The sequence below is a fragment of the Furipterus horrens genome, unplaced genomic scaffold, assembly GCF_987537825.1.
Source record: "Furipterus horrens unplaced genomic scaffold, mFurHor1.1.pri manual_scaffold_8, whole genome shotgun sequence".
Lineage (NCBI taxonomy): Eukaryota > Metazoa > Chordata > Mammalia > Chiroptera > Furipteridae > Furipterus > Furipterus horrens.
The window spans coordinates 29525761-29538787 of NW_028327178.1; the positions used below are offsets into that span (position 1 = coordinate 29525761).

The following is a 13027-nucleotide window of genomic DNA, read 5'->3' on the forward strand; positions in this document are numbered from 1 at the left end:
ATTAACAGGTTGGGAGAAAATGTAGGTTTCAGATTGTATTAGAAAAAACTTATAGCAATGAAGCAAACAACACTTACAAATACCATTTTAATAAAGACATTGGTCACTTCTCAGGAAAACTTGAAATGAATGAAAAATTAATGGTTCAGACATGAAAAGAACTTGATTACATGTTCCCATATACAACTCCGCCATTATTGCTTACGGGAAGAAAGAGCGGAAGAACGCTGACTGGTACGAGGCTCACTGGGAAGAAATGGAACCCGTGATCGAGGCTAAGAGGAAGGCCCTACTGGCTTACAAGGCCACGCCCACTCCCAGTACACTTCAAGCTCTACGGGCTGCCAGGAACAAAGTCCAGAAGGCCGCCCGCCACTGTGCCAACACCTATTGGCTAAACCTGTGCAGAAGCATCCAGGAAGCCGCCGATATAGGCAACGCACGAGGAATGTATGAGGGTATCAAGAAGGCAACAGGCCCAATCCCCTCCAAGATCTCCCCCCTTAAGTCCAAGACAGGTGAGGTCATCACTGACCAGGAACAGCAAATGCGGCGGTGGACCGAGCACTACCTCGAGCTGTACGCAACGAAGAACACCGTAACAGACACTGCTCTTAACGCCATCCCAGACCTATCAGTCATGGAGGAGCTAGACACCCCACCTACTGCGGCAGAGGTCGGCAAAGCCATCGACCGCCTCGCTTGCGGGAAAGCACCAGGAAGCGACGGAATCCCTCCAGAAATCCTAAAGAGTGGGAAACCAGTCCTGCTACAGCCGCTCCACCATCTACTCTGTCTCTGCTGGAAGGAGGGTTACATCCCCCAGGATATGAGAGACGCCAACATTATCACCATGCACAAGAACAAAGGAGACCGCAGCGACTGCAACAACTACCGGGGCATCTCTCTCCTCAGCGTCGTCGGCAAAGTATTCGCCCAGGTTGCTCTTGCCCACCTGCAGACCCTTGCTTCCCGCGTCTACCCAGAGTCCCAGTGTGGCTTCAGAGCTGGCCGATCAACAGTGGACATGATCTTCTCCCTACGCCAGCTGCAGGAGAAGTGTCACGAGCAGCATAAACCACTCTACCTCGCCTTTATCGACCTCACGAAGGCGTTTGATCTGGTCAGTCAAAGCGGACTCTTCAGCTTGCTACGGAAGATTGGCTGTCCACCACATCTGCTTGCTGTGATCATGTCCTTTCACGACAACATGCACAGCACGGTGTCCTACAACGGCGCAACCTCTGAGGCCTTCCCAGTCAGCAGCGGAGTAAAGCAGGGCTGCGTCCTCGTGCCTATGCTGTTCGGAATCTTCTTCTCCATGCTCCTCCAATACGCCTTTAAGGACTGCAGCGAGGGTGTCTTCATTCACACCAGATCCGATGGCAAGCTCTACAACCTGGCCCGTCTACGAGCCAAGACCAAAGTCAAAGAGGTGCTCATCCGTGAGTTGCTCTTCGCCGACGACACAGCCTTGACATCATACTCCGAAGAGGGACTCCAGCAGTTAGTCACTTGCCTTTCCCACGCATGCAAGGAGTTCGGACTAGCCATCAGCCTGACGAAGACGAACGTTATGGCTCAAGGCACGGGGACTCCCCCGTGCATCACCATCGACGGATACACCCTGGAGGTTGTCAACGATTTCACTTACCTCGGGTCCACCATCTCGAGCTCTCTGTCAGTCGACTTGGAGGTCAATCGGAGAATCGCCAGGGCAGCCACAGTTATGGCCAAACTGAACCGGCGAGCGTGGAACAATTCCAGCCTCACTGAGAAAACCAGACTGCGCATCTACCAAGCCTGCGTGCTCAGCACTCTCCTCTATGGCAGCGAGACGTGGACCACCTACGCAAGGCACGAAAGGAAACTTAACAGCTTCCACATGAGGTGCCTGCGACGTGTCCTGCATGTCACCTGGCAGGATAAGGTCCCCAACACCGAGGTGCTGAAGCGAGCCAACATGAGCAGTTTGCATGCAGTTCTTAGTGAGAGACGCCTCAGGTGGCTCGGCCATGTCAAAAGAATGGATGCAGGCCGTATCCCCAAAGACCTCCTCTACGGCGAGCTAGCAGAAGGCAAGAGGATGACAGGGCACCCAAAACTGCGGTTCAAAGACATCTGCAAAAAGGACATGACACAATGCTCCATCAATCTCAACACATGGGAAGTTCAAGCAGACGACCGCCTAGCCTGAAGGCTCGAGGTCAGGCAAGGTACGTCACGTGCAGAGGCTGCGCGCAACGAGGAGGCGGTCCAGAAAAGATCGAGGCGGAAGCAGCGTCAACAGCAGCAACAACGGCCATCTGCCTTCACCTGTAACAAGTGCGGCAGGGATTGTCACTCCCGAGTCGGACTGCACAGCCATTCTCGGCGGTGCAGATAGACTCTCAAGAAGCTACGCCATCGTCTCTCGAGATGGACGGCTGCCCACGACGACGACGACATGTTCCCCCAAACTGAGAACAATATAACAATTTGCATGACATTAGAAATAATTAATTTGAGGCACAAAGAAAACTTTCTAAATTATCAACAATTAAGGACAGATTCCTATCAAACAAGCTAAAGGCTGAATAATTTTTTTATTTTTCTCTATAGACCATGGTAATACAAAAGCATTGGCATTTGAAGAAATAATCAAAGGGCATGAAGCCAATAAATTTGGAAAGAACACAGTATTATAGAGATGGATCAGGGAATTAATTTTTAAAATAATATTTTTCTGGATTTTTGTAGCATTTATAAACTTTTTCAAATCTTATCATTTGTGCTTTTTCTCAATTTAAATAAATATTTTTATTTAATTTTTCAAATAAGCCCTTTCTCCAAATTTTATAACTTTCAGGCCTCACAAAACTAGAATTCATTTAATTCTATGAGACTAGAACAATGTTCTAAGCATGAAATAAGCACTTTTGAATATTAAGTAAGTGGTTGTCATGAAAAAATATTTGCACTGGAGGAGATGCCAAACATCACAAAATTTATACATTTTAAAATTTAATTTGAAAGTTTACATTTAAAAACAGAGACTATATTATACATTGAATTAGTACCTATTACCCAAGTTTAAGTGATTAGACTTTTCACATTTGCTTTTTAATTTTTTTTCCTGTAGTGTTTTAAAGCACATTCCAAATATCCATGTCATTTCATCCCTTTATTCTTTGATGCCTCATTTGGGTCTCTAGCAAATGTGGACAGTTTCTTACATTAGTATTTACTAAATGTTCAGTCATTGTCAGTGTTCCAGACTTTGGCCATCCTAATAGATCTGGAGTGGTATCTTATCTCATTATTGTTTTAATTTGCTTTTCCTTGATGACTTAGGATGTGGAGCATCTTCTCATAGGCTTATTTGTCATTTGTATATCTTCTTGGTAAAGTATATCTTAAGGTCTTTGGTCCATTTTTAATGTGGTTGTTTCTTTTGTTGAATTTTTAGTGCTCTTTGTATATTTTGAATAGCAGTCCTTTATTAGATGTGTCTTTTGCAAATCTTTTCCCTCGGTATGTGGCAAATCCTCATTCTCTCTCTCTCTCTCTCTCTCTCTCTCTCTCTCTCTCTCTCTCTCTCTCTCTCTCTCTCTCTCTCTCTCTCTCTTTTTTAAAAGACCAAACAGTTTTGTAGAAAAAGGAAAACTAATCTTGAATGCCAACTCTGTAGAGCACATATCCTGGATGGTATGAGGGGAAATGTGGGAGGATATGTATTGATGCCTCTCTCAGTCTAGCCTGCAGGAAAACGCAAATTAACACAGAAGAAAAGTAGAGAGCAACAGAGATGTTCAACCTTGTTTCAAATGCCATAGTACTGGGTTGGCTAAAAACTTTTTTTTTTTTTTCCCAAAAGATGATTCTAGTGGGGCTTAGTTGCCTTTAACTTCATTCGAAACAATTTTGTTAGATTGTATTGTGACAGCTGTCACATTAGCATCCATTTAAAGAAAGCTTATCAAATTTGGTGAATTTTTGTGCAGCCACTTTAATATTGAAGATGGAGGTAAATACACAACATTTTCAACGTATTATGCTTTATTATTTCAAGAAAGGTACAAACACGATGGAAATGCAAAAAAAGATTTGTGCAGTGTATGGAGAAGGTGCTGTGGCTGATCGAGCATGCCAGAAGTGGTTTGCGAAGTTCCTTGGTAGTATTGACATTTTGGCCACATAATTCTTTGCTGTGAGGCTATTTTATTTGAAGATGTTTAGCAGCACCTCTGGCCTCCCCCCACTAGAGGCCAGTAGCGGGAGATAGCTGACATACTTAAAATATCCAAATCAAAAAAGTTATTGGTGAAAATAAAAACGTCTTTTATTTTACAGAAAAAACTAAACAGACTTTTTGTCCAACCCAATATATTATCAGTTCACAGTTTAGCAAATGGCTGAGGGAGAAGTGGGGATCTTTGTAGAAATTGAAATTAATCTGATTGACCTTGAATGCTCTAGTTGGATCTTCCACAGTGAGAGGGTCAAGAAATGAAACTCCACCTGAGAAACAGAATTTAGAGTTACAAAAATTTTAGTTGATATTGTAGAGGATAAAAGCATTGATTGTGCTTTAGATTTTGATACTGCATATTCTCAAAGCCTTTAAAAATGGGCTTTCTTTACCCTAAGTGACTAGGACTATAAATCCTTTATGGTTCCAAGGGATTCTATTTATAGAATATGGCTGATTCATGTCTCACAGGGTGTGTGGAAAGAATAAATTACCTTGGCATATTTTAAATCAGATAAGCCTGTTATAACATTTTCCAAATATTACACCTTGCCATTTAAAAACATATTCTATATGGTATATTTTTCAAACTTATGGAATATTTGCCTTCTATATTATTAGATAATTTCACCTTCTTAATGATTTAAACTGTAAAAATATGCTGACTTAAAAATTTTTACTTTCAAGGTCAGTTGTCTATTCTAGTTTTATTATTTATCCTCTGATTATAGTTATATTAGTGTGATCATTAAAGCATGTTGGACATATGTTACCATTACATGGAGGCATTTTTGAACATTGTTAATTTAAAATTTCTCATTGTCAAGGTCTTTCAGAAGGATTTTAGTTGGTAAAGATTTGAGGGTAACTGCTGCTTTTTACAAATACTATCATCTATTTATCTGGAGCCACCCATGTATCTAAATTATTATGTGTGAAATCTGTGTTTTTACTCTGGCTTCATAATGATTGATTTCTATTCCACTCCAGACTCAATTATAAGTGACTAAAAGTCAGACTGAATCAAAATAAAAGGCGGGGTGGATGATGTATTGTATCATACTCTGAAGGGTGTTTGGGTTCATTTCAAGCACAGTCATATCTAGATGTTCAAATGATGTGTCAGTACTGTTTCTGTTCTGCTTAGCTCTGCTGGCTTCAACCTAATTTCAGTTACAGGCAAGTTTTTTTTCACTGGATGTGAAGTTGAGGCACATATATATGAGGTAGAGAAGGTTGATGCCCATAGCATTGCCACTTTCACTTGGTGAAAAGAAGGGGCTGTTTCTGAAAGGAGAAGATGCTGGGCTGACAGACGAGTAGGAGATACCACAGCAGGACCCTTGGTTGGTCTTGGATACAGTGGTCAGTTTGAGAAAATTGTCTTGGTTGGCATTCATCATCTCTTCTGCACTAGGAAACACTGGGCTTGACAGATGATTAGGAGGAACCTTGGTGACTTTTTTCTAAAAAAAAAAAATTAGTGCCATCTTCAGACGCATAGACAATGTATAAATGAATTTTCAAGCATCTTGTCATATAGAAAACAACCCTATTCTCCTGCTATTTTGTATAGCCCATGTTGGGCAAGTCAAATACATTCACCCTTCAGTTTCCTTATCTGTTTAAAGACAACTAATGCAGTTAGACCAACTAAAGTTTGAGGTCATTTCCATTTTGCAGAACTTGTGATTCAATGATTCTCTTGCAAAATTGATTACAGGTCGGTTTTTCTTTTCTTTGGAACAGAGATATTGAGTGGAAAGAGTCATTGTTCTCACAAAGCTAAATTCAGTAAAACTTTGTACAGTGGTGGGAAATGTTCCATGTGGCTATCAAGCACTTGAAAGGTGACTGAGGAAATGAATTTTTTTTCATTTCATTTAAATTCATTTTGATTTAAATCAGGATAGCCACAGCTCTAGAATTATCAACTCATTTAAACAAGACTTCGTTTGAGAAAGGGTTGAAATGAAACATAAAATGCCTGTGTGGGTGCAATGCCTTTCAAAACAGCCATGTCCTCCTTTCTTTTCAGTCTCCTGCACACAGCTACTCAAGCTATGACTCTGGCAAAAATGAGAGTGTAGACAGAGGAGCTGAGGACCTGTCTCTAAACAGAGGAGACGAAGATGAAGATGATCACGATGACCACGACGATTCTGAGAAAGTTAACGAGACAGATGGTGTCGAGGCAGAGCGGCTGAAAGCTTTTAATGTGAGTCCTGCCACCCGGCCTGTGTGGCTCCATTGTTACCACTTCACTTTCATGTTGTTGCTTGTTGGTACACGTGGATATTTTAGACACATGTTTGTTTAATTTACAGAAGGATTTAAAAAGTACATGAAACACTCTTTGCCAACCAGACACCAGAATTGCTGTGTTTTGTTTAGAATTTTAAAGCCCAATGTGAGCTGAGAACTGGAGTTGTGTTGTGTGAGTATGCATGTTTACCCAGTGGAGGAAGGGGGCCTCGGCTTATGTCTCCGAAGAGTTCGCCCGTCATCAGTTATACCTCTCGCTTTCCCAGCTTCCCTAATTATGCATGACAAGCCAGTTGTTTGTGTTCAGTGATTAGTACACTGTGCAGTGTAGCAATGGAGCAGTCGTTTTTATCTTTAAAAGAGAATTTTATGGGGTGCTTAATTGTCACAGTCTACTGTTACTTCCTGATTTTTTTCTACACAATAGTCTATACTTTTCTGTCTGTCTGTGTCTGTCTGCCTTTCTCTCTTTCTCTTTCTCTCTCTTTTTATCCAACCATTTAGAGAATCTTTAAAGGGTGTTTGCTTGAAATTTCTGGCTTTCCATTGCAAAGTTCTCCAGTGAATAAACCAGAAAAGTGTTTTCCTATCAGTAATCAAGACAGAAAGCTAGGAATAGCAGAGAGCAGCCCTCCAAACCCTTCTCCTCTGTCTCCCTCTTGCCAACAGATGTTTGTCAGGCTGTTTGTAGATGAAAACTTGGACCGAATGGTCCCAATCTCTAAGCAGCCCAAAGAAAAGATCCAGGCTATCATTGACTCATGCAGGCGACAATTCCCTGAGTATCAAGAGCGTGCCAGAAAACGCATCCGTACTTACCTCAAGTCCTGCAGGCGGATGAAAAGAAGTGGTTTTGAGATGGTGAGTTTTGAATGAAAACACAGCCCTAGATTCCATCAAAACCCCACATGTACACCATGACACTATTTTTTTTTTCATCTTAGTGTCTTTTTTATTTTTTCCATAATGTCAGGTCAAAGGGGTTCTTGTTTGCTTGTTTGTTTTCTTCCCCTTCTCCTCCTCATCTCCCTGAAGTATTTACCTCCTTTGTTTATTCCATGAGGAATACCTTGTGAAAACAGTGCTCACAGGCCCAGATGATATCACGACATAAGAAATGAGGGTGATATGAGTAAAATCCCATGAGAACCAGCATCTCATTCATGTTTGTTTTCTTTCTGTTACTACTAAAGTGGCTATAAGGTTAATCAAGTCTTGAACTGAAGCTCCAGTTGTTGCTTTAGATGGCATGTGAGAATAGCTGTTTGTGGAATGAAAGGAAATGGATGGATCCATCTAAATAACACTGTTTTCATGCCAATGGTTAACAAAAAGCAAGCCTTAAAAATAAAGATCAGGGAATGAGAATCCTCATGTGAAGAACAAGGCTTTGTTGTCCTCAACTTATCTGTGTATGTATGGACGGTAACATGAGCTCTTATATTCAGCTGGGCTTTATAGATAGATGAGTTTAGACCAATGTTAGATTACTTATGGGTGCAAATCAGATTTCATTTTTTTTTTAACTTGATTCTATTTCACCTTGCTCTCTGTTACATCTATAAATAGTGCATATGTTTACAATGTATTTTTATATTTCTTTGTTTTTTTATGTTTGTGAGCAGAAATGTATTGGACATTTTCTGAAATATATATTTTTTTCCCTCTTGGCTCTGTTAAAGCCAAGACTTTCTGTGTTTGTGATCTGTGCCTCTTGTTTATTTGGTGTGAGGGGGTAGGAGTTGGTGTGGACAGAAGAAATTTCAGAGGGTGTCATATATGAGAAATCATTTTTCAAGTGTAAATGAAATGACATAATTTTAATATTTTTTAAAAGGAAAGTGTTCTTATAGAGAAGGAGTCATCTGCCTACGTTTGGTCCCCAGGGGGCAAGTCACGTCAACCTCTTGTACTCAAGACATGATAATTCCTAATTTATAAAGTTCTGAAAATTATATAAATTGTTGCATATAAAACTCTGCGAGCCATTTCTGACACACAGTAATCACTGAATAGATATTAACTCTGAAAATATTATCTATCAAATATTACATAATTCATCATCTGAAAAAAGCTTACCAAAACATTTACATTATACAAGCACAGAACCCTCCATTTAAGTAATTGCTTACTTCTCAGAATAAGTACATTGAAATTGGAGTCTATGGTGCATAAATTCATTTCAAAATAAAAATGACATAGCTGTGTCTGATCAAACTGAATTATAACAATAGAGGTGTGACATGAGAGAGAAGAGATGCTTGAAAACTATTTTCCCCATTTCTGAATTATTAAAAATTATCACCTACCCAATAGGAGAAAGATGACAGACAAAAAAGAATAGCTAAACAGGCATAAAAACCCAGAATCCTGGCATTGACATTTAATCTTGTTCAGGACTACTGAGCAGTTGATATGAAATTTCAATTAAAATTATGTCTCATTCAGAGTACAAAGTACAATGAGTAGTTTCCTCTTTTAGTATCAATAAAGTATTAATATTATTTATTTTAACAGCATTTGGCATTACTACTTCTTTTTAATCTTTTAATATTTAGATTCTTCTCTTTGGTAAAATTTGTTATTTTTCATGGTACAAATTTTTTATTAATCATTATTTTAGAGAAAAAAATTATTGTCATGTAGAATTCTTAATTTCTCCAAGGCATATTTGAGATGTTCATGGGTTTTTTTCATTGATTGTATTTATTTACTTCACTGAACATATATTTGTTGTAAACCCTGTGCTATGCATAGAGAACAAAAAATTAACTACTTCAAAGTCATGTTTTATAAACTAATCTTATGCTTTACAAAATGCTACTAAGTTTAAATTTAATAATTTATATTGTTTATTCAATATATGTATAATGGACATAATATTATACAAAGTAATAAGGAGAAACAGATGAGATATTTGACCTATTAGGAAAATATAATAGGCTCCCTGATTATTATGCTTCATTGAAAGTTGTGGGAAGTGAAATGCTTTAGATATAATAAAAGGCCTAATATAATGAAGTTATATTAATTAAATTAAGTGAACAACCTGGGTGAAAACTGATATTGTAGTTTAGCCCATTTTTTATATATCACTCAATAATGGACTACTGGAAATAAAAAATTAAATCTACCATCTAGCTGACACTTGGAATTTTTATTTGGTTTATGTATCACTTCATTGTCATGGAGCATGGAGAGGATTATGTGTCATTTTGAATTGTCATCCTTATTTGGAACAGATAGGGAAAGGCATGAGTAGGACAGATAGTAATCATGACTAAATATTGTACATGGATACTTTAGCCATCATAATTTTTAAATTTAATGTAATATCAACAGGTATTTTTAAAATTGAAACATTAAACAAAAATTTTTTTCCATTGTGTTTAGTGTAGACATGGAATAAATGTATTATTTTCAGTATGTTATTGTTTTTACATGCAAAGTATTCTATAATACTTAACAAGTCAATAAGGCAACCTAATTTTTAATATAGTTTTGAAATGGAATTGTTAAGTATAAGGTTGTTTGGTAGGAGACTATTATAAAATAGAAGTGGCATTCAATAAACTTAGTTCTTCCAGTGATTTGAGATGTCTAAGCTGGGGGGCTACTTAAGTAGAATAAAATACTGAATTATATGTTTCCTGTTGACTTTAATTAAGAAATTCAAAGGCGTATTCCCATAGAAGTGCTTTATTGCAGCATATTTTAGTACTGTACTTGAGAATCTTGGCATTCACATTGACTGATTTTCTGCTGTCATTAATACAAAATCCATTCATGTTTAGTTATTCTACCCTATCCCTAAAGAATTTACATTTCAACACAAATACTTTTAATTGACTGCCTACAATAATTAGAGTACATATTTATGCATTCTTATTTAACTGGAATTATCAAGACCACACAGATATTGATGGGTCAAGCAGCCAAAATTTCTATGTCAATACTATAAATATTTTCTATAATGCATGATGTATAACTGTATTATGATACTTTCTACACATTTTTCACATTATTACTAGTTAATTGTTACCAGACATCTCAAATCATAGCATCCTCAATGTTGAATACAAAAGGGCATGTATTATGAAAAAAAAATAACAAGTTTTATCTAGACTATTGTCCTAATTTTCATTAGGTTTTAAAAACCCAATGAGTTAAACAGCTCTAATCCTTAGACAAAAATATCAAATTGTTATTGATTGCATTGTGTGGCAATGGCAAACTACTTCAGCTACATTTTTGAAGAATATTTGTTGATTGTTCCAGAAAAGAAATGTATTTCTTCAAGGTGTCCTGATCCTAAATTCAAGAACACCTGTAATGGGTGGGGTTGCCCCACACTTGAGTTATGTGATAATGATTTCTCTTTTAGTTTTCTGAGTTTGCATTGTTAGAAACTCTTGCACCATGCTGCATAGGTTTAATACATTTTTATAAAACTCAAGCAAAAATATTTAGGGGAGATAGTCTCTTAGACTCTCAATCCTTCATTCCTCCTATATCTCAAAATTTGCCATTGTACCAATTTAGATCAAATATCCTAGATACTTAAATTCAGAAAACTCAGCCTCTTGAAAAATTATTCATTTACTTGCCTTTTATTATTATATAATAGACTATTCACGTTTAAAGAAATAAATCTCAGACAATGTTTTTGTAAAATTTTGCCAAGAACATTGTCCACTAGGCTACTTAATATCCACTACAAATGACTTTATTTCAGAAACTTCTTCTAGAAGGCAACGCAAGAAAAAAATGGGTTCTCCTGCAGAAGTAGAGTGCTTTTATGTTTTTTCATCACTAGGACTTAGTGTAACTTTTATTTTCACTTTTATGCCTTGCTGCCAGGAAGTTCAGAGTCTTTCCAAGGTCCCAATTATGCTTTTGCTTAATTTATTTCAGTGTGCACATTTCCTTGGTGGATCTGATATCTATTATAGGGGAAACTAAGATGTAAATTTTTAAAACAAATACGTATATAATCTAATTATGGAAACACTATACTTTCATACCAACTTTAAATTCTTACCCTTGGTATTTCTTTTTAATTACATCCTATCAGAACTTTTTCAGTAATTTTATTATCTGACCTTCTGATCTTACAGTTCTTTCATCAGAGGATAAATATTTAATGTTTAGGAAATGGTATATATTTTAAGGAACTTTGACTAATCACATCATTTGCTTCTACTCCTCGAATACAGTCCAAAGTAGAGGGATCTGAATTCTTTTTTAATTCAAAGCCTCCCTGATATCAGAAGCATTACAAAAGCTACAGTGACACTTGCTATTCCTTTTTATCAAGTAGAAATATTATAAACACTGAATTAGAGTGCTTCTTTAAACTCAAAGTTCGATCAGAAATATACCCAGCCCTTCATACAAGATCTTGATTAAAAACTTTATAAACCTGTACACCCACTATTATTTAGAAGTTGCTCCATCAACCATTCCAACTCTTTCAGATTTTCTGTTTTCCTTCTAGATTCCAAGAAAAATATTTAATCTCATAACTTCTCTTTACAATGAGTCCATCTTTCTTTGCTAGATTTTCTGAAAGATTATTTTACACTCATAGATCATACCAATTACCACCAACTCTCTTGGACATCCCTCACATTAAAATTCTGGTTCTCACCAGATTGAATTAGTGCCTGTGAAGATCACATAATGACCTTTGCACCAAAACCAAGGATTACATACTCAACTGAATCAGTCCCATTTTCTTGAGACTCCTGTTTCTATCCCTCCTCTTCTACTTTTTTTTTTTTCTTTTGGGTGCTTCCTAATATTCTGGGTTTGGCCATGTACTGCATATGGATTCTACCCACAGCCGCAGAGGTCTGCTCCTGTATACTGTACTCTCAAGTAGAATGCCAGTTATCGACAAAGCTTTGGTATTTCATTCCAAATATCAGCCAGACACTTGACAAGTGTACAATTATATCTTCACTGATCTCTTAAAAAATTTTTTTCAACAAGAGTTGATATACGTTATTATATTAGTTTCAGGTATATCCCCCAGTGATTAGACATTACATATGATAACTTACTAAGTGATCATCCCAATAAATTCCACATCCATCTGACACCATATATAGTTATTAGAATATTATTGACTGTTATCACTATGCTGTACTTTAATGCTCCATAACAATTCTTTAACAACCAATTTGTACTTATTCCTTTACTTTTTTCATCCATCATTCTCCATCGCTCATTTTCTTCTCTGATATTCCACCTTATCTGCAGAATCACTGGTTAATTCCCCTTGAATGGTCTATTATTGTCTTTTACACCAGTGTTCATAAAGTCGGAATGAGGTTTTGACTGTTGATTATACTTGTGGCTTAAATCTTACCACTCACTGAATCCTGTTTATTTTTTCTCTGCCGAGTTTCCCAAATAAGTCCTGTAATTTTTAATTTTATATGCTATCATTTTAGTTCTAGCCCTTTTTATTTCTTACCTATATTTCCATCTCATATTCCCTCCCTACTACTTATTTCTAGGCAGGGA

At 37.4% G+C, this 13027-nt stretch overlaps 1 protein-coding gene across 2 annotated transcripts in view; it reads left to right on the top strand.

Moving 5' to 3' along the window:
• Positions 1-13027, top strand: part of NOL4 (nucleolar protein 4) — a 287019-nt gene that overhangs the window by 195653 nt on the left and 78339 nt on the right. Inside the window, exons 7-8 of one of the 2 annotated variants that reach the window (XM_090285116.1) lie at positions 6270-6449; positions 7166-7357. In XM_090285116.1, the coding sequence (XP_090141242.1) occupies positions 6270-6449; positions 7166-7357 (372 nt within the window). The remainder of the gene's footprint in view (positions 1-6269; positions 6450-7165; positions 7358-13027) is intronic. The other variant, XM_090285117.1, reaches the window with a different exon arrangement.